The sequence below is a fragment of the Coregonus clupeaformis genome, chromosome 15, assembly GCF_020615455.1.
Source record: "Coregonus clupeaformis isolate EN_2021a chromosome 15, ASM2061545v1, whole genome shotgun sequence".
NCBI lineage: Eukaryota > Metazoa > Chordata > Actinopteri > Salmoniformes > Salmonidae > Coregonus > Coregonus clupeaformis.
Window position 1 is genome coordinate 13,437,006 of NC_059206.1, and position 22,126 is coordinate 13,459,131.

At 40.9% G+C, this 22,126-nt stretch overlaps 1 protein-coding gene across 1 annotated transcript in view; it reads left to right on the forward strand.

Annotated features, from left to right (window-relative positions):
- The window catches only part of auh (AU RNA binding protein/enoyl-CoA hydratase), a 52,582-nt gene that overhangs the window by 27,115 nt on the left and 3,341 nt on the right, over positions 1-22,126 (forward strand). The window contains exons 7-8 of the mRNA XM_041897356.2: positions 20,466-20,653; positions 21,247-21,297. Coding sequence (XP_041753290.1) covers positions 20,466-20,653; positions 21,247-21,297 — 239 coding nt within the window. The remainder of the gene's footprint in view (positions 1-20,465; positions 20,654-21,246; positions 21,298-22,126) is intronic.

A 22,126-nucleotide genomic window follows, 5' to 3' on the forward strand; every position in this document is an offset into this window, starting at 1 on the left:
AATAAAGACATTGATAATAAAGACGTTGATAATAAGGTAAGATAATAAAGACGTTGATAATAAAGACGTTGATAATAAGGTAAGATAATAAAGACGTTAAGGTAAGATAATAAAGACGTTGATAATAAGGTAAGATAATAAAGACGTTGTTAATAAGGTAAGATAATAAAGACTTTGATAAAGACGTTGATAATAAGGTAAGATAATAAAGACGTTGATAATAAGGTAAGATAATAAAGACGTTGATAATAAGGTAAGATAATAAAGACATTGATAATAAAGACGTTGATAATAAGGTAAGATAATAAAGACGTTAATAAGGTAAGATAATAAAGACATTGTTAATAAGGTAAGATAATAAAGACGTTGTTAATAAGGTAAGATAATAAAGACATTGTTAATAAGGTAAGATAATAAAGACGTTGTTAATAAGACATTGATAATAAGACGTTAATAAGGTAAGATAACAAAGACGTTGTTAATAAGGTAAGATAATAAAGACGTTGATAATAAGACGTCGATAATAAAGACGTTAGTAATATAGATGTTGATAATATGGTAAGATAATAAAGACGTTGTTAATAAGGTAAGATAATAAAGACGTCGATAATAAAGATGTTAGTAATATAGATGTTGATAATAAGGTAAGATAATAAAGACGTTGTTAATAAGGTAATATAATAAAGACGTCGATAATAAAGACGTTAGTAATATAGATGTTGATAATAAGTGCCCATGTCATCTGAGGGGTTTTCCGAAACACTCAGGGAAGTGGGCGTGCCAGATGTAGTCTGTGTCCCATTTGGCACCTTTTCCCTATATAGTGCACTACTTTTGACCAGAGCCCTAGTAAAGTTTAAAGCCCTGGTCAAAAGTAGTGCACTATCTTGGGAATGTGGTGACATTTTGTGATGCACCGTAGTCCCAGGCAAACTTTTATCAGCCATGACTCACCTAAATTCTAAGAATACAGTACTACCCTTACACAGAGTCTTGGCCTGTTCTTTAATGAGAACACCAGTTAGGATTTACGGGAAAATAAATGAAAGCTCATTCGTTTGGCATGGCCAGATTTGTCTGCTGGTTTCCAAATGAGCTCTACTTGGATCAATGTATACCGTGCTTTGACTAAAGTCTGGACTGCAATGCCATAATATGATGATTTCAATTAGTTTACTGCATTGTAAACTAATTGAAATTGTAGTTATGTGCTGGACCCCAGTAAGACTACCTGTCGCCATTGGTGTCAGCTAATTGGGATCCTAATAAATCTCATAATATATAATAATAGAAAGTATTAATGCATTCTTATTGTTGTAAGTATGTTGTGTCATACAAAAATTAGGACTAATTCTTAAAGACTTTGGCAGTGTTATGAAGGTGTAATGAATCTTACGTAGTCCTTATGTTTATTTTGAAGTGTTACCCAACTGTGACTGTCACAATCTTAATTTTATATCAACCGTGATTTCCTGTGATAATGGTGTTTGCATCAGCTCTGATTCTAAGAACTCAGGCTTGAGTTACTCCTCTCAGTATGTAGTGGTTGCCCTGATGCAAATCGTACAGAAAACATTATTGGAATACCTTTTATTAGCTTCTTGAATTGCCAAAGACGCTTTTCTCTTCCTTCAGAAAAAGGCCATTCACTATTTCTGAGAAGTCAGAAATGACATCCTCACACCCATTTAGTTTATTTTACTCAGGGTCAAGGTGAGATTAAAAAAGTGCACTTGAAGTATTGTTCAAACCTGAGAGCACTTCTTCCCTTTTTTGTCCATTGTGATTCTGGTACCTGTATTAAGACTGTGGCTGCATCCAAATGGGGTTCATATATAGTGCTCTACTTTTGACTGGGAATAGGGTGCCATTTGGTACGCATAATCCATTTCTAAGTACCAGACACCAATACTGAGAACGTGGTGTTATGACAAGTTTCGCTCCCCATCATAAAGTGTGCCAACAGGTACCACGAGCTGTGAAGTAGTACATACTGTATCTGTGAAGTAGAACATACTGTATCTGTGAAGTAGTACATACTTTATCTGTGAAGTAGTACATACTGTATCTGTGAAGTAGTACATACTGTATCTGTGAAGTAGAACATACTGTATCTGTGAAGTAGTACATACTGTATCTGTGAAGTAGTTCATGCTGTATCTGTGAAGTAGAACATACTGTACCTGTGAAGTAGAATATATACAGTACCTGTGAAGTAGAATATATACTGTATCTGTGAAGTAGAACATACTGTATCTGTGAAGTAGTACATACTGTATCTGTGAAGTGGTACATACTGTATCTGTGAAGTAGAACATACTGTATCTGTGAAGTAGAACATACTGTATCTGTGAAGTAGAACATACTGTATCTGTGAAGTAGAACATACTGTACCTGTGAAGTAGAATATATACAGTACCTGTGAAGTAGAATATATACTGTATCTGTGAAGTAGAACATACTGTATCTGTGAAGTAGTACATACTGTATCTGTGAAGTGGTACATACTGTATCTGTGAAGTAGAACATACTGTATCTGTGAAGTAGAACATACTGTATCTGTGAAGTAGAACATACTGTATCTGTGAAGTAGAACATACTGTATCTGTGAAGTGGTACATACTGTATCTGTGAAGTAGTACATACTGTATCTGTGAAGTAGTACATACTGTATCTGTGAAGTAGAACATACTGTATCTGTGAAGTAGAATATATACAGTACCTGTGAAGTAGAATATATACTGTATCTGTGAAGTAGAACATACTGTATCTGTGAAGTAGTACATACTGTATCTGTGAAGTGGTACATACTGTATCTGTGAAGTAGAACATACTGTATCTGTGAAGTAGAACATACTGTATCTGTGAAGTAGAACATACTGTATCTGTGAAGTAGAACATACTGTATCTGTGAAGTGGTACATACTGTATCTGTGAAGTAGTACATACTGTATCTGTGAAGTAGTACATACTGTATCTGTGAAGTAGAACATACTGTATCTGTGAAGTAGAATATATACAGTACCTGTGAAGTAGAATATATACTGTATCTGTGAAGTAAAACATACTGTATCTGTGAAGTAGAACATACTGTATCTGTGAAGTAGTACATACTGTATCTGTGAAGTAGTACATGCTGTATCTGTGAAGTGGTACATACTGTATCTGTGAAGTAGAACATACTGTATCTGTGAAGTAGAACATACTGTATCTGTGAAGTAGTACATGCTGTATCTGTGAAGTGGTACATACTGTATCTGTGAAGTAGTACATGCTGTATCTGTGAAGTGGTACATACTGTATCTGTGAAGTAGAACATACTGTATCTGTGAAGTAGTACATGCTGTATCTGTGAAGTAGTACATACTGTATCTGTGAAGTAGACTGTACTGTGTTTTTGAAGTAGAACATACTGTATTTTATCTGTAAAGTAGTACATACTGTATATGTGAAGTAGAACATACTGTATCTGTGAAGTAATACATACTGTATCTGTGAAGTAGTACATACTGTATCTGTGAAGTAGTACATGCTGTATTTGTGAAATAGTACATACTGTATCTGTGAAGTAGAACATACTGTATTTTATCTGTGAAGTAGTACATACTAGTACATACGGTATCTGTGAAGTAGAACATACTGTATCTGTGAAGTAGAACATACTGTATCTGTGAAGTAGTACATGCTGTATCTGTGAAGTACAACATACTGTATCTGTGAAGTAGTACATGCTGTATCTGTGAAGTAGAACATACTGTATCTGTGAAGTAGTACATACTGTATCTGTGAAGTAGAACATACTGTATCTGCATGACTCCACTGACCCAGTTCCAGGTCTCCTCATAACAATTGGTGCTTGGCCCAGTTCCTTTTAAAAGAGCCACTTTGTCTCAGAAGTAGGCGTTTTTAATATCACAGGCCCTTTATTCATGTCCAACAACCCCATGGGGATAACAGACAGGACATGATATAGGCATATCTAAAAGCACTGTATCAGGTAGCATAGTGGCATGGGTTGGACTTGCTTTATCACCGTTTTGACCTACAGTAAATAGAGAGACAGTGTAGGAATATATGCATTTGTTTGGTGCAGATAATAGATGTAAACATAAAAAAAGAAAGAATGTTTATCTTGGTTGTGAGCAATCCTTGGAACCATAGTTACGCATTTGCCACGGTCAGAGTTCAAAACTGGGCCAATTGAGATAGAACTCAATTGATAAATTGGATAATGGCAAATGTTCTCAAGAGCAGTGTGAGCAGAAATGTTAACAAACCCAGGTTGAATGGAGAAAGGCTAGCACAGTAGAGCCCTGTTGCCTAGTGATGAGCAATGGTAACACAAGAAGTAGATCCCCTCCTGTAACTATATATATATATACAGTGGGGAAAAAAAGTATTTAGTCAGCCACCAATTGTGCAAGTTCTCCCACTTAAAAAGATGAGAGAGGCCTGTAATTTTCATCATAGGTACACGTCAACTATGACAGACAAAATGAGGAAAAGAAATCCAGAAAATCACATTGTAGGATTTTTAATGAATTTATTTGCAAATTATGGTGGAAAATAAGTATTTGGTCAATAACAAAAGTTTCTCAATACTTTGTTATATACCCTTTGTTGGCAATGACACAGGTCAAACGTTTTCTGTAAGTCTTCACAAGGTTTTCACACACTGTTGCTGGTATTTTGGCCCATTCCTCCATGCAGATCTCCTCTAGAGCAGTGATGTTTTGGGGCTGTCGCTGGGCAACACAGACTTTCAACTCCCTCCAAAGATTTTCTATGGGGTTGAGATCTGGAGACTGGCTAGGCCACTCCAGGACCTTGAAATGCTTATTACGAAGCCACTCCTTCGTTGCCCGGGCGGTGTGTTTGGGATCATTGTCATGCTGAAAGACCCTGCCACGTTTCATCTTCAATGCCCTTGCTGATGGAAGGAGTTTTCACTCAAAATCTCACGATACATGGCCCCATTCATTCTTTCCTTTACACGGATCAGTCGTCCTGGTCCCTTTGCAGAAAAACAGCCCCAAAGCATGATGTTTCACCCCCCATGCTTCACAGTAGGTATGGTGTTCTTTGGATGCAACTCAGCATTCTTTGTCCTCCAAACACGACGAGTTGAGTTTTTACCAAAAAGTTCTATTTTGGTTTCATCTGACCATATGACATTCTCCCAATCCTCTTCTGGATCATCAAATGCACTCTAGCAAACTTCAGACGGGCCTGGACATGTACTGGCTTAAGCAGGGGGACACGTCTGGCACTGCAGGATTTGAGTCCCTGGCGGCGTAGTGTGTTACTGATGGTAGGCTTTGTTACTTTGGTCCCAGCTCTCTGCAGGTCATTCACTAGGTCCCCCCGTGTGGTTCTGGGATTTTTGCTCACCGTTCTTGTGATCATTTTGACCCCACGGGGTGAGATCTTGCGTGGAGCCCCAGATTGAGGGAGATTATCAGTGGTCTTGTATGTCTTCCATTTCCTAATAATTGCTCCCACAGTTGATTTCTTCAAACCAAGCTGCTTACCTATTGCAGATTCAGTCTTCCCAGCCTGGTGCAGGTCTACATTTTGTTTCTGGTGTCCTTTGACAGCTCTTTGGTCTTGGCCATAGTGGAGTTTGGAGTGTGACTGTTTGAGGTTGTGGACAGGTGTCTTTTATACTGATAACAAGTTCAAACAGGTGCCATTAATACAGGTAACGAGTGGAGGACAGAGGAGCCTCTTAAAGAAGCAGTTACAGGTCTGTGAGAGCCAGAAATCTTGCTTGTTTGTAGGTGACCAAATACTTATTTTCCACCATAATTTGCAAATAAATGTATTAAAAATCCTACAATGTGATTTTCTGGATATTTTTTTCTCATTTTGTCTGTCATAGTTGACGTGTACCTATGATGAAAATTACAGGCCTCTCTCATCTTTTTAAGTGGGAGAACTTGCACAATTGGTGGCTGACTAAATACTTTTTTTCCCCACTGTATATATATATATATAGTTACAGGAGGGGATCTACTTCTTGTGTTACCATTGCTCATCACTAGGCAACAGGGCTCTACTGTGCTAGCCTTTCTCCAATGGTAACACAAGAAGTAGATCCCCTCCTGTAACTATATATATATATATACAGTGGGGTAAAAAAGTATTTAGTCAGCCACCAATTGTGCAAGTTCTCCCACTTAAAAAGATGAGGGAGGCCTGTAATTTTCATCATAGGTACACGTCAACTATGACAGACAAATTGAGATTTTTTCTCTCTAGAAAATCACATTGTAGGATTTTTAATGAATTTATTTGCAAATTATGGTGGAAAATAAGTATTTGGTCACCTACAAACAAGCAAGATTTCTGGCTCTCACAGACCTGTAACTTCTTCTTTAAGAGGCTCCTCTGTCCTCCACTGCGTTACCAGTATTAATGGCACCTGTTTGAACTTGTTATCGTATAAAAGACACCTGTCCACAACCTCAAACAGTCACACTCCAAACTCCACTATGGCCAAGACCAAAGAGCTGTCAAAGGACACCAGAAACAAAATTGTAGACCTGCACCAGGCTGGGAAGACTGAATCTGCAATAGGTAAGCAGCTTGGTTTGAAGAAATCAACTGTGGGGAGCAATTATTAGGAAATGGAAGACATACAAGACCACTGATAATCTCCCCTTGATCTGGGGCTCCATGCAAGATCTCACCCGTGGGGTCAAAATGATCACAAGAACGGTGAGCAAAAATCCCAGAACCACACGGGGGACCTAGTGAATGACCTGCAGAGAGCTGGGACCAAAGTAACAAAGCCTACCATCAGTAACACACTACGCCGCCAGGGACTCAAATCCTGCAGTGCCAGACGTGTCCCCCTGCTTAAGCCAGTACATGTCCAGGCCCGTCTGAAGTTTGCTAGAGGCATTTGGATGATCCAGAAGAGGATTGGGAGAATGTCATATGGTCAGATGAAACCAAAATAGAACTTTTTGGTAAAAACTCAACTCGTCGTGTTTGGAGGACAAAGAATGCTGAGTTGCATCCAAAGAACACCATACCTACTGTGAAGCATGGGGGTGGAAACATCATGCTTTGGGGCTGTTTTTTCTGCAAAGGGACCAGGACGACTGATCCGTAAAGGAAAGAATGAATGGGGCCATGTATCGTGAGATTTTGAGTGAAAACCTCCTTCCATCAGCAAGGGCATTGAAGATGAAACGTGGCTGGGTCTTTCAGCATGACAATGATCCCAAACACACCGCCCGGGCAACGAAGGAGTGACTTCGTAAGAAGCATTTCAAGGTCCTGGAGTGGCCTAGCCAGTCTCCAGATCTCAACCCCATAGAAAATCTTTGGAGGAGTTGAAAGTCTGTGTTGCCCAGCGACAGCCCCAAAACATCACTGCTCTAGAGGAGATCTGCATGGAGGAATGGGTCAAAATACCAGCAACAGTGTGTGAAAACCTTGTGAAGACTTACAGAAAACGTTTGACCTGTGTCATTGCCAACAAAGGGTATATAACAAAGTATTGAGAAACTTTGTTATTGACCAAATACTTATTTTCCACCATCATTTGCAAATAAATTCATAAAAAATCCTACAATGTGATTTTCTGGATTTTTTTCCCTCATTTTGTCTGTCATAATTGACCTGTACCTATGATGAAAATTACAGGCCTCCATCTTTTAAGTGGGAGAACTTGCACAATTAGTGGCTGACTAAATACTTTTTCCCCCACTGTATTTATATATATATATATATATATATATATATATATATATATATATATATATATACCTATTTTCCCTGAACAAAGTTCCAAACATGCGCCAAGGTACAGTGCCTTGCAAAAAGGTATTCATCCCCCTTGGCGTTTTTCCTATTTTGTTGCATTACAACCTGTAATTTAAATTGATTTTTATTTGGATTTCATGTAATGGACATTCAAATAACTTGTTTCAAAGAATTCTAAAAAATAAATAACGGAAAAGTGGTGCGTGCATATGTGTTCACCCCTTTGCTATGAAGCCCCTAAATAAGATCTGGTGCAACAAATTACCTTCAGAAGTCACATAATTAAATTAAATAAAGTCCACCTGTGTGCAATCTAAGTGTCACATGATCTGTCACATGATCTCAGTATATATACATACACCTGCTCTGAAAGGCCCCAGAGTCTGCAACACCACTAAGCAAGGGGCACCACCAAGCAAGCGGCACCATGAAGACCAAGGAGCTCTCCAAACAGGTCAGGGACAAAGTTGTGGAGTAGTACAGATCAGGGTTGGGTTATAAAAAAATATCCTAAACTTTGAACATCCCACGGAGCACCATTAAATCCATTATTAAAAAAATTGAAAGAATATGGCACCACAACAAACCTGCCAAGAGAGGGCCGCCCACCAAAACTCACGGACCAGGCAAGGAGGGCATTAATCAGAGAGACAACAAAGACACCAAAGATAACCCTGAAGGAGCTGCAAAGCTCCACAACGGAGATTGGAGTATCTGTCCATAGGGCCACTTTAAGCCGTACACTCCACAGAGCTGGGCTTTACGGAAGAGTGGCCAGAAAAAAGCCATTGCTTAAAGAAAAAAATAAGCAAACACGTTTTGTGTTCGCCAAAAGGCATGTGGGAGACTCCCCAAACATATGGAAGAAGGTACTCTCGTCAGATGAGACTAAAATTGAGCTTTCTGGCCATCAAGAAAAACGCTATGTCTGGCGCAAACCCAACACTTCTCATCACCCCGAGAACACCATCCCCACAGTGAAGCATGGTGGTGGCAGCATCATGCTGTGGGGATGTTTTTCATCAGCAGGGACTGGGAAACTGGTCAGAATTGAAGGAATGATGGATGGCGCTAAATACAGGGAAATTCTTGTGGGAAACCTGTTTCAGTCTTCCAGAGATTTGAGACTGGGACGGAGGTTCACCTTCTAGCAGGACAATGACCCTAAGCATACTGCTAAAGCAACACTTGAGTGGTTTAAGGGGAAACATTTAAATGTGTTGGATTGGCCTAGTCAAAGCCCAGACCTCAATCCAATTGTGAATCTGTGGTATGACTTAAAGATTGCTGTACACCAGCGGAATCATCCAACTTGAAGGAGCTGGAGCAGTTTTGCCTTGAAGAATGGGCAAAAATCCCAGTGGCTAGATGTGCCAAGCTTATAGAGACATACCCCAAGAGACTTGCAGCTGTAATTGCTGCAAAAGGTGGCTCTACGAAGTATTCACTTTGGGGGGGTGGTGAATTAATTGTCTTATATCTTTGTTTGTTTCACAATAAAAAAATGTTTGCATCTTCAAAGTGGTAGGCATGTTGTGTAAATCAAATTATACAACCCCCCAAAAAATCAATTTAAATTCAAGGTTGTAAGGCAACAAAATAGGAAAAATGCCAATGGGGGTGAATACTTTCGCAAGCCACTCTACATGTTTGTGGCATCACTGCCAAGTTTCTCGCAAAGTATCCTGCTACGGTAAAGTTTTGTTTTAGTTCCACGGTTGCTACGGTGGCAGTGTTTTGTTTAGACCTTCTCTTTATTCTGTCAACAAAAATATGACCCCAAGTAGGCAACACTTTATGTAGGCCACAGAGGAATTCAGAGGTGAAATGTAGCCCAGAGGTGTAAGTATGTATTTCTCACTATGAGTTTCTTTACACTTTTTTTTGGTGTACAGATTAAGCTCATGAAAGCGATGGGTTAGAGGCCCTGCTGTTTTGCCCTCAGAACAGCCTCAATTCGTTGGGGCATGGACTCTACAAGGTGTCAAGCGTTCCACAGGGATGTTGGCCCATGTTTCCCACAAGTTGGCTGGATTGCCTTTGGGTGGTGGACCATTCTTGATACATACGGGAAACTGTTGAGCATGAAAAACCCAGCAGCGTTGCAGTTCTTGACACACACAAACTGGTGCACCTGGCACCTACTACCATACCCCATTCAAAGGCACTGAAATATTTTATCTTGCCCATTCACCCTAAGAATGGCACACATATAGTGCATTCGGAAAGTATTATTATTATTAAAATGGATTCAATCTTTTTTTCCCCCCTCATCAATCTACACACAATACTCCATAATGACAAAGCAAAAACATGTTTTTAGATTTTTGGGCAAATTTATAAAAAATATAAAACTGAAATATCACATTTACATACGTTTTCAGATCCTTTACTCAGTACTTTGTTGAAGCACCTTTGGCAGCGATTACAGCCTCGAGTCTTCTTGGGTATGACGCTACAAGCTTGGCACACCTGTATTTGTGGAGTTTCTCCCATTATTCTCTGCAGATCCTCTCAAGCTCTGTCAAGTTGGATGTGGAGCGTCGCTGCACAGCTATTTTCAGGTCTCTCCAGAGATGTTCAAGTCCGGGCTCTGGCTGGGCCACTCAAGGACATTCAGAGACTTGTCCCGAAGCCACTCCTGCGTTGTCTTGGCTGTGTGCTTAGGGTCGTTGTCCTGTTGGAAGGTGAACCTTCACCCCACTCTGAGGTCCTGAGTGCTCTGGAGCAGGTTTTCATCAAGGATCTCTCTGTACTTTGCTCCGCACATCTTTACCTCGATCCTGACTAGTCTCCCAGTCCCTGCCGCTGAAAAAGATCCCCACAGCATGATGCTGCCACCATCATGCTTCACCGTAGGGATGTTGCCAGGTTTCCTCCAGACGTGACGCTTGGCATTCAGGCCAAAGAGTTCAATCTTGGTTTCATCAGACCAGATAATCTTGTTTCACATGGTCTGAGAGTCCTTTAGGTGCCTTTTGGCAAACTCCAAGCAGGCTGTCATGTGCCTTTTACTGAGGAGTGGCTTCTGTCTGGCCACTCTACCATAAAGGCCTGATTGGTGGAGTGCTGTATAGATGGATGTCCTTCTGGAAGTATCTCCCATCTCCACAGACGAACTCTGGAGCTCTGTCAGAGTGAAGAGCCTTGGTGGTTCCAAACTTCTTCCATTTAAGAATGATGGCGGCCACGATGTTCTTGGGGACCTTCAAAGCTGACATTTTTTTTTGGTACCCTTCCCCAGATCTGTGCCGCAACACAATCCTGTCTCGGAACTCTACGGACAATTCCTTCGACCCAATGGCTTGGTTTTTGCTCTGACATGCACTGTCAACTTTGGGAGCTTATATAGACAGGTGTGTGTCTTTCCAAATCATGTCCAATCAATTGAATTTACCGCAGGTGGACTCCAATCAAGTTGTAGAAACATCTCAAGGATGATCAATGGAAACAGGATGCACCTGAGCTCAATTTCGAGTCTCATAGCAAAGGGTCTGAATACTTATGTAAATAAGGTATACAAAAATAAATAAAATAAAAATATATATTTTCGCCTTGTCATTATGGGGTGTTGTGTGTAGATTGATGAGGAAAATGTTTAGAATAAGGCTGTAACGTAAAAAATGTGGTGAAAAGTCAAGGGTCTGAATACTTTTCGAATGCACAGGGCCTGTCTGTTTCCGTTAGATACAACAGTTTGATTCGGATTCTATTTAGATAGACTAATAAATCTCATTTGAATTTTGCATTTGACAAAATCAGGACTGTCCTGTCAAGAATGAGCTGCCATATTCTCAAATTGATTGAGATTGTTTTTGTGCCCTTCATGAAATGTTATTACAGATATTGAAAAATGTCTTCTGTTAAAATAGTATGTTATAAATCAGTGCATGCCCACTGGGCACAAACTAGTTAAGTCAACGTTGTTCCAACGTCATTTGTCACTTATTGTGACGTGGAATCTATGTGGAAAATACATTGGATTTGCAAAATGTCTATTAACTTGTGGACACAAGTTAACAAATTATATGTTGTATTCACGTCTCCAACTAAACCAAAAAATAAAAGTTAAAGAATAGGATTAAGCCAGTGGCTCTGATGAAACTATCCAAGCAGTTTTTATTCAACCCCAAAATTAGTAACTCATCCATGGTCACATTTTGAGGTTACTCTAACTATAAATGGCTTATTATTTAATATATTTGCCTACAGGAAGCTATTTGCCTACAGGAAGCATTTGGTTGGAGTCATTGCAGCTAAAGGTGGCACAACCAGTTATTGAGTGTAAGGGGGCAATTACTTTTTCACACAGGGGAACTGGGTGTTGCATAACTTTGTTTATGAAATAAATGAAATAAATATGTAATTGTTGTGTTATTTGTTCACTTATGTTCCCTTTGTTTAAAACTGCTACATTTTCTCATGGCAAAATATGTGGAGTTATAGGAAATGAACCCTGAAATATGAATACAAGATCTCTGCTGTCAATAGGGGGCTAAAATGTTCTGCTCGCAAGACCCGGCTCTGACTGCTTGAGTCACTGTGGCCCCTCATGATGAGTTCAGACCCCCGAGTCACTGTGGCCCCTCATGATGGTAGAGCACGGCGCTTGTAACGCCAAGGTAGTGGGTTCGATCCCCGGGACCACCCATACACAAAAAATGTACGCACGCATGACTGTAAGTCGCTTTGGATAAAAGCGTCTGCTAAATGGCATATTATTATTATTATTATTATTATTATTATTATAATTATTATTATTATTATTATTATCATAGAAAGTGTGCATGTTTAAGATCTTCACAATATTCATAATCTGCTCAGAATCTCAAACAGCACTGATCTCTTGCACAATGTACATTTAATGTAATCTGAACTATAATCCAGGTCATTTGGTTCTGCTATTAGATGAAGCACAGTGGTAAAACATTATGTTGTTGTATTTAAATACAACATATCTGACATTGTTTTCCCATTTGAACATTGTTGTGCTTTTAAATGGCTGAAAGTGCAGTGATAACACATTTAGATGACAACTAAACCAAAATTCAGACATTGTTTTTCCGTTGGAATTTGGTTGTGCTTTTAGATGGTTGAAAGCATAGTGATAGCACGTTGGGATTTCAACAAACGTATTTTTTTTCGGTACTCAGCAGAGCTGAGGTACGTTCCAGCAAGATTTCAATTATTCAGGTATTTCACCGTTTCATGTTTTCATGTTGGAGAATTGTCTGGTCATTTCAATCCTGAATTGACCCCAAACGTCTGTGGTAAACAGAAGCATTCTACTAGATATACAGTTATGTGGAAAAACTATTTGCCTACAGGAAGCATTTGGTTGGAGTCATTGCAGCTAAAGGTGGCACAACCAGTTATTGAGTGTAAGGGGGCAATTACTTTTTCACACAGGGGAACTGGGTGTTGCATAACTTTGTTTATGAAATAAATGAAATAAATATGTAATTGTTGTGTTATTTGTTCACTTATGTTCCCTTTATCTAATATTAGGTTTTGGTTGAAAATCTGATAACATTCAGTATCACAAATATGCAAAAGTAGAGAAAATTAGAAAGGAGGCAAATACTTTTTCACAGCACTGTAAGTCTATAGTGCAGGCTGTTGGGAAGGGTTAATGTTGGGATTCCAGGAGCCATGTTTCTGCAGAAAGTGTCTGACTCCTCACAAAGCTGCCATGTGTCGTGAGTCCTCTTCAGCGCCGACCTTGAACTTTTCTTTGAAGCCAGAATGCGTTTTCACTTCGCTTCATTTGCTGTCCGGCCCACTGATTTCAAACACACGCCCCAAAGGCAGCGCCTCGACATGATAGCACTGTGCAACATTATTAGCATACTGTCTCGAGGTATGTCAAGACACTAACTGTAGCTTTTCCCTTTTTTATTTTTTTATTTTATTTTTTAACAAGGCAATGTGCAATGTTTACAGTTCAGGCAATGGTTAAGCAATGAGCAAATTGACCAACCACCATGGGGAAAGTGGCATTGTGACAATGATTTCTTAGAAGTTGTTGCAACATTTTTCTGGTGTATTAAAACTTGGTTACACAATGTTATGCAAGGCTATGAGGTTGAGCCACAGAATTTACCAGAATTGTGTGATTAATACTATAAATGATGAGTGACACAACTATTCTATGTAACATCTTATCTCTCATCTGCCTCTTCTTCACTAATTGTCTGTCGAGGGAGTCTTGAAAATGTTGTCTGAGAATTTGCAGTGCACCATGCTGTAGAATAGATAAACAATAGGCACATTTTTGGCTAGTTTTTAGCCTTCAAAGTTCTGTCATTACGTTATGTTGCGTTATTTTAAGCTATCTGTTATAAGTTGATGAAGCAAGTAAGAAGAGAGGCTATCCAAAGCAAAGAGAGGTAGACCGAGAGACAGCGAAACAGTCCAAAGGAAAGGGAGGTAGACCGAGAGACAGCGAAACAGTCCAAAGCAAAGGGAGGTAGACAGAGAGACAGCGAAACAGTCCAAAGGAAAGGGAGGTAGACCGAGAGACAGCGAAACAGTCCAAAGGAAAGGGAGGTAGACCGAGAGACAGCGAAACAGTCCAAAGGAAAGGGAGGTAGACCGAGAGACAGCGAAACAGTCCAAAGGAAAGGGAGGTAGACCGAGAGACAGCGAAACAGTCCAAAGGAAAGGGAGGTAGACAGAGAGACAGCGAAACAGTCCAAAGGAAAGGGAGGTAGACAGAGAGACAGCGAAACAGTCCAAAGGAAAGGGAGGTAGACAGAGAGACAGCGAAACAGTCCAAAGGAAAGGGAGGTAGACAGAGAGACAGCGAAACAGTCCAAAGGAAAGGGAGGTAGACAGAGAGACAGCGAAACAGTCCAAAGGAAAGGGAGGTAGACAGAGAGACAGCGAAACAGTCCAAAGGAAAGGGAGGTAGACCGAGAGACAGCGAAACAGTCCAAAGGAAAGGGAGGTAGACCGAGAGACAGCGAAACAGTCCAAAGGAAAGGGAGGTAGACCGAGAGACAGCGAAACAGTCCAAAGGAAAGGGAGGTAGACCGAGAGACAGCGAAACAGTCCAAAGGAAAGGGAGGTAGACAGAGAGACAGCGAAACAGTCCAAAGCAAAGAGAGGTAGACCGAGAGACAGCGAAACAGTCCAAAGCAAAGGAGGTAGACAGAGACAGCGAAACAGTCCAAAGGAAAGGGAGGTAGACCAGAGACAGCGAAACAGTCCAAAGGAAAGGGAGGTAGACCGAGAGACAGCGAAACAGTCCAAAGGAAAGGGAGGTAGACCGAGAGACAGCGAAACAGTCCAAAGGAAAGGGAGGTAGACCGAGAGACAGCGAAACAGTCCAAAGGAAAGGGAGGTAGACAGAGAGACAGCGAAACAGTCCAAAGGAAAGGGAGGTAGACAGAGAGACAGCGAAACAGTCCAAAGGAAAGGGAGGTAGACCGAGAGACAGCGAAACAGTCCAAAGGAAAGGGAGGTAGACCGAGAGACAGCGAAACAGTCCAAAGGAAAGGGAGGTAGACAGAGACAGCGAAACAGTCCAAAGGAAAGGGAGGTAGACCGAGAAACAGCGAAACAGTCCAAAGGAAAGGGAGGTAGACAGAGACAGCGAAACAGTCCAAAGGAAAGGGAGGTAGACCGAGAGACAGCGAAAAACAGCAACTGGAAACAAATTAGTGTTTTGTCTTTGCGCCATCAGGGTTCTGTGATAACTCATGCAGGCTCCTCCACGGGTAAACACTTTTCCATCCAAGTTCTTGTGTAAGAGTTGAGCAACAAGGCCAAACGCTTCAAACCGACTACTTTCATGAGAACAAAAACAGATGGCATTTATTTAAATCCAAAAGTCTGCAACAGCTACATTCTACCTGAGCTTGTGTATAGTTTACCTGTCATTTATACAAATATATAATAATAATAATAATAATAATATGTCACTTTTTAGTGATGTCCCTTATTTTTCTGTGTTATCATTTTGTCTTAGTTTTTTCCAAGTGGCTTAGATATGTGGCTGTAGGCAGCTGTCAGAAAGAAAACACAACTAACCAAGATGACTATCGCCGCCACCACTCCCCCTGTCCTGTTCCGTCTGCTCAACCTGATCCATTCAGAATGAGTGTGTGTCAGCATCCCGTCTGGGAGGTGAAGAAAGTGTCTGTGATCACTGTAAACAAAAACCACTCTCAGACATACTGATAATACACCAGTGAGACGGGAGGAGACCCTGCAAATTAAGTGGCTGACCCATATTCACTGTAGGCCCTATTACCAAGGAACTACACCGCCATTAGTTCAACATATCTGGTTTTATTTTTCCCCTGGACCATGTGCATTGCATTGTTTTGTCTCCTCAGAGAGCGTATGTAAATGTTGTATTTGCTGTAGAAATGCATCCGGACTGAGATTATTACCTTTTTGAGCAGTGCCGCGAGCAATATAACCGCTGTTCTAGTCTGATAAGGAAGTTAGTCGTAGCGTTACTTCAGCATTCCCCTCGTGGTTACAGGAAAGCGATCTACTTTAGCAGTTTATGAGAAGCCCAATAAAAAAGCCCATTGCTGTTTTTTTTTTATCTCAAATTTCTCCCTTTTTTTTTACCCCTCATTTAGTTCAGTGTTCGCCTTCTAGATATTTAATATGTCTAGATCTAGGCTTGACATAACTGCTGCCAGGTGCATCACAGCTCCTGCAAGATGGGGTTACTGTATATTCAGGTGGTGAGAAGCCATGGCCTTCTTTCTCTTTGTATTTCACCTCCCCAGATATGTGACTCCCACAGACGGAGTGAGGTAATTGCTTGCACTGAATGAGAAAGTATGTCAGCCTTTAAAGCAAAGGTCAGGATTTACAGTGTCCCTCGAACAAAGGAATAAATTGACTCACTACTGTACACGTTTCCCAGGAGATACAGAGAAGTGGTTATAGAATGTTTAATCCTGGGATGGGAAAAAAATTTGACTTTTTGCTAACTATTGTGAGGAGCAACTCTCCATATAAAAATACATTTTTATTGATCTATTTGTATGAACATACAATTTTTGTAAATATTCTGTACCGTGTTCACTGGTTAGGATTGACTATAGGGTGAGATAGTGACTGTTTGTCTAATTATTAGCTGTTCAGTTGTCTTGCCCTTCTAGCTTGCTTCCGTTTGTGTACTCTATATTCTAGTGTTGTGTACTCTATATTCTAGTTTTGTGTACTCTATATTCTAGTGTTGTGTACTGTATATTCTAGTGTTGTGTACTCTATATTCTAGTGTTGTGTACTCTATATTCTACTTTTGTGTACTCTATATCCTAGTGTTGTGTACTCTATATTCTAGTTTTGTGTACTCTATATTCTAGTTTTGTGTACTCTATATTCTAGTGTTGTGTACTCTATATTCTAGTGTTGTGTACTCTATATTCTAGTTTTGTGTACTCTATATTCTAGTTTTGTGTACTCTATATTCTAGTTTTGTGTACTCTATATTCTAGTGTTGTGTACTCTATATTCTAGTGTTGTGTACTCTATATTCTAGTGTTGTGTACTCTATATTCTAGTTTTGTGTACTCTATATTCTAGTGTTGTGTACTCTATATTCTAGTGTTGTGTACTCTATATTCTAGTGTTGTGTACTCTATATTATAATATATAATATATAATATAATATAATAATATAATATAATATAATATAATTTTCTAGTGTTGTGTACTCTATAATCTAGTGTTGTGTACTCTATATTCTAGTGTTGTGTACTCTATATTCTAGTGTTGTGTACTCTATATTCTAGTGTTGTGTACTCTATATTCTAGTTTTGTGTACTCTATATTCTAGTGTTGTGTACTCTATATTCTAGTGTTGTGTACTCTATATTCTAGTGTTGTGTACTCTATATTCTAGTGTTGTGTACTCTATATTCTAGTTTTGTGTACTCTATATTCTAGTTTTGTGTACTGTATATTCTAGTGTTGTGTACTCTATATTCTAGTGTTGTGTACTCTATATTCTAGTGTTGTGTACTGTATATACTAGTGGCCTAGTACATTACATAAAGCTCTAGTCATTTTCCTGTGATCCACCAAGTAAACTGCCTCCCCATTACATCACAGCCCAGGAGGTCACAGCCCATTACATCACAGCCCAGGAGGTCACAGCCCATTACATCACAGCCCAGGAGGTCACAGCCCATTACATCACAGCCCAGGAGGTCACAGCCCATTACATCACAGCCCAGTACATCACAGCTCAGCAGGTCACAGCCCATTACATCACAGCCCAGGAGGTCACAGCCCAGTACATCACAGCCCAGGAGGTCACAGCCCAGTACATCACAGCCCAGTACATCACAGCCCATTACATCACAGCCATAGGAGGTCACAGCCCAGTACATCACAGCCCAGTACATCACAGCCCAGTACATCACAGCCCAGGAGATCACAGCCCAGTACGTCACAGCCCAGTACATCACAGCCCAGGAGGTCACAGCCCAGTACATCACAGCCCAGGAGGTCACAGCCCAGTACATCACAGCCCAGTAGGTCACAGCCCAGTACATCACAGCCCAGGAGGTCACAGCCCAGGAGGTCACAGCCCATTACATCACAGCCCAGGAGGTCACAGCCCAGTAGGTCACAGCCCAGGAGGTCACAGCCCAGTACATCACAGCCCAGTACGTCACAGCCCAGTAGGTCACAGCCCAGGAGGTCACAGCCCATTACATCACAGCCCAGGAGGATTGTGCCATGACCCACAGCATTGTTCAAACATCACTTTTCATCCTTATCTCATACTTGTCAAATCATCACAATAAATTAAACTGAAAACTTCAACAAAGATATACTGTAGACCAGGGGTCTCCTCTCCAGTTCCAAAGGTCCTGGACAGCTGCACAGGGTGTGGAGGCTTTCGTTCCATGATTGGTTAATGTTTTAAATGAGGTGTGTTAGTGTTGTACAGTCGTGGTCAAAAGTTTTGAGAATGACACAAATATTTAATTTTCACAAAGTCTGCTGCCTCAATTTTTATGATGGCAATTTGCATATACTCCAGAATGTTATGAAGAGTGATCAGATGAATTGCAATTAATTGCAAAGTCCCTCTTTGCCATGAAAATGAACTTAATCCCCCCAAAAAACATTTCCACTGCATTTCAGCCCTGCCACAAAAGGACCAGCTGACATCATGTCAGTGATTCACTCGTTAACACAGTGTTGACGAGGACAAGGCTGGAGATCACTCTGTCATGCTGATTGAGTTAGAATAACAGACTGGAAGCTTTAAAAGGAGGGTGGTGCTTGAAATCATTGTTCTTCCTCTGTTAACCATGGTTACCTGCAAGGAAACACGTGCCGTCATCATTGCTTTGCACAAAAAGGGCTTCACAGGCAAGGATATTGCTGCTGGTAAGATTGCACCTAAATCAACCATTTATCGGATCATCAAGAACTTCAAGGAGAGAGGTCCAATTGTTGTTAAAAAGGCTTCAGGGCACCCAAGAAAGTCCAGCAAGTGCCAGGACCGTCTCCTAAAGTTGATTCAGATGCGGGATCGGGGCACCACCGGTGCAGAGCTTGCTCAGGAATGGCAGCAGGCAGGTGTGAGTGCATCTGCACACACAGTGAGGCAAATACTTTTGGAGGATGGCCTAGTATCAAGAAGGGCAGCGAGGAAGCCACTTCTCTCCAGGAATCTGCAAAAGGTACAGGGATTGGACTGCTGAGGACTGGGGTAAAGTCATTTTCTCTGATGAATCCCTTTTCCGATTGTTTGGGGCATCTGGAAAAAAGCTTGTCCGGAGAAGACAAGGTGAGCGCTACCATCAGTCCTGTGTCATGCCAACAGTAAAGCATCCTGAGACCATTCATGTGTGGGGTTGCTTCTCAGCCAAGGGAGTGGGCTCACTCACAATTTTGCCTAAGAACACAGCCATGAATAAAGAATGGTACCAACACATCCTCCGTGAGCAACTTCTCCCAACCATCCAAGAACAGTTTGGTGAAGAACAATGCCTTTTCCAGCATGATGGAGCCCCCTGCCATAAGGCAAAAGTGATAACTAAGTGGCTCGGGGAACAAAACATCTACATTTTGGTCCATGGCCAGGAACTCCCCAGACCTTAATCCCATTGAGAGCTTGTGGTCAATCCTCAAGAGGCGGGTGGACAAACAAAAACCCACAAATTCTGACAAACTCCAAGCATTGATTATGCAAGAATGGGCTGCCATCAGTCAGGATGTGGCCCAGAAGTTAATTGATAGCATGCCAGGGCGGATTGCAGAGGTCTTGAAAAAGAAGGGTCAACACTGCAAATATTGACTCTTTGCATAAACTTAATGTAATTGTCAATAAAAGCCTTTGACACTTATGGAATGCTTGTAATTACACTTCAGTATACCATAGTAACATCTGACAAAAATATCTAAAAACACTGAAGCAGCGAACGTTGTGAAGACCAATATTTGTGTCATTCTCAAAGCTTTTGACCACGACTGTAGACTGTCTTTGGGTGTTATAGTCCATGAATAATCCAACATGTATGAATAAAAACTGCCACCTCTCGCAAATAGAATTATAGCTCATATTTTGTTCCGCGTCAGCATGCAGGCCATCTTTATTCATTAACATAACGTTACTCACTGTAGCACCCACTCTCTCCGCTTCTTTCACCACCTCCTCCTCTTCCTCCTCCTCCTCCTCCTCCTCCTCCTCTGTCCAGGTGGTACCCAGCGACTGCCCAGGGCCATCGGGGTAGCCCTGGCTAAGGAGCTGATCTTTGCGGCGCGGGCGATTGACGGAACTGAGGCGAAGAGACTGGGCCTGGTCAGCCATGCCGTGGAGCAAAACAACAGTGGAGATGCCGCCTACCTGAGAGCTCTGGACCTGGCCCGCGAGTTCAACCCAAATGTGAGTGGACGATAAAGCATGTGTGTATATTGTATCGAAACCTGTGAAATACCACCGTTAAGGCAGGGAAGAAATTACACGTCGGCTGTGTCCGAAATCGTGTGCCCTTACCTGATTATCAGCTGGGTCTAAAAAATGTAATTTTCTTCCTCAATAGCGTGCAGCGAATTCATACTAGATGAAAAACTGAAATGAGGATTACATCCTGGCATATATAAAGCATACTAAATGTTTTTGAAATTTCACATACTATAAAATGTTTTATTTTTGCATACCCAATCAGCGTACTATTTCGAACGCAGTGTACGGTTATTCGGACATGGCCATTGACTCTGTGGTTGACCTGAAATCAAACCTATACTCAGAATAGGCTGAATGATTTGGAGTGTTGCATACAGTCGTGATGTATCAGAAATAACACCTGAGCGAATGCAGATGTTGTACCTTTTATGTACGGATTAGATTTCTAGTGACCTGCAACATTATACCGGACAACCACCTGGTATATAGACTCAGGGTAGACACAACGACCATTGTTATTTACATGAACTTTTGACCCTAAACAAACCATTGTGTTGCTTTGATCTCCTCAGGGTCCCATTGCAATTAGGATGGCAAAGTTGGCCATCAACCAGGGCATAGAGGTAAGACTCATACATAACAGTACTTTTTCCATCTCTGTAATAAGTGATCAAATGTCCCCAAATTCGGTTTCCAGTCAACATACTGGCCTCGAGTACAGTATTTTATAATTTGACCAAATCTGTTCATATGTTTATTATTGAATGGTCAGGGCACAGGTTAAGTCAATGTAATGTTCTAAGCAGACCTGGGTTCAAATAATATCGGAGATTGGCCCCTTAGGGATGACCTTTTAGGGATGTCCTCTTGTGTCTAGCAATAGTATTTGGGAATGATCTCCTGGTTACAGCAATAGTATTTGGGAATGACCTTAGGTCTAGCAATAGTATTTGGGAAGAATCTCCTAGGTCTAGCAACAGTGTTTGGGAAGGATCTCCTAGGTCTAGCAACAGTGTTTGGGAATGATCTCCTAGGTCTAGCAATATTATTTGGGAATGGCCTCTTGGATCTTGCTGTATTTAGGAATTGGTGCCACAAAGCATGGTCGAGGTTTGAAGTTAGCATCTGATTCAGTAGTCAGTGAGTCAGCTCACTTGCCAAAGAGACCCATGTCACATCTGAAGGCCGTCAGATAAACCTGAGAGAATCTGTTGAGTGACTTCGTTATCCCAGAGGCCAACGGTAACGACTGACGAATCAAGTGAAGATATCTCCAAACCGCACTTTCTGACAGGTGTTGTGTCGTTTGTAGACAGCCTGTACTACCAAGTTAATGTGTCATAGGCTATACAAACTTGCAATATCCATATTGGGGCAAAATACGACCAATGGTCAAATCACGCAAATCACAAGCAAGACCAGCCTGGTTTCATGTAGTTTTCTCAGGCTATA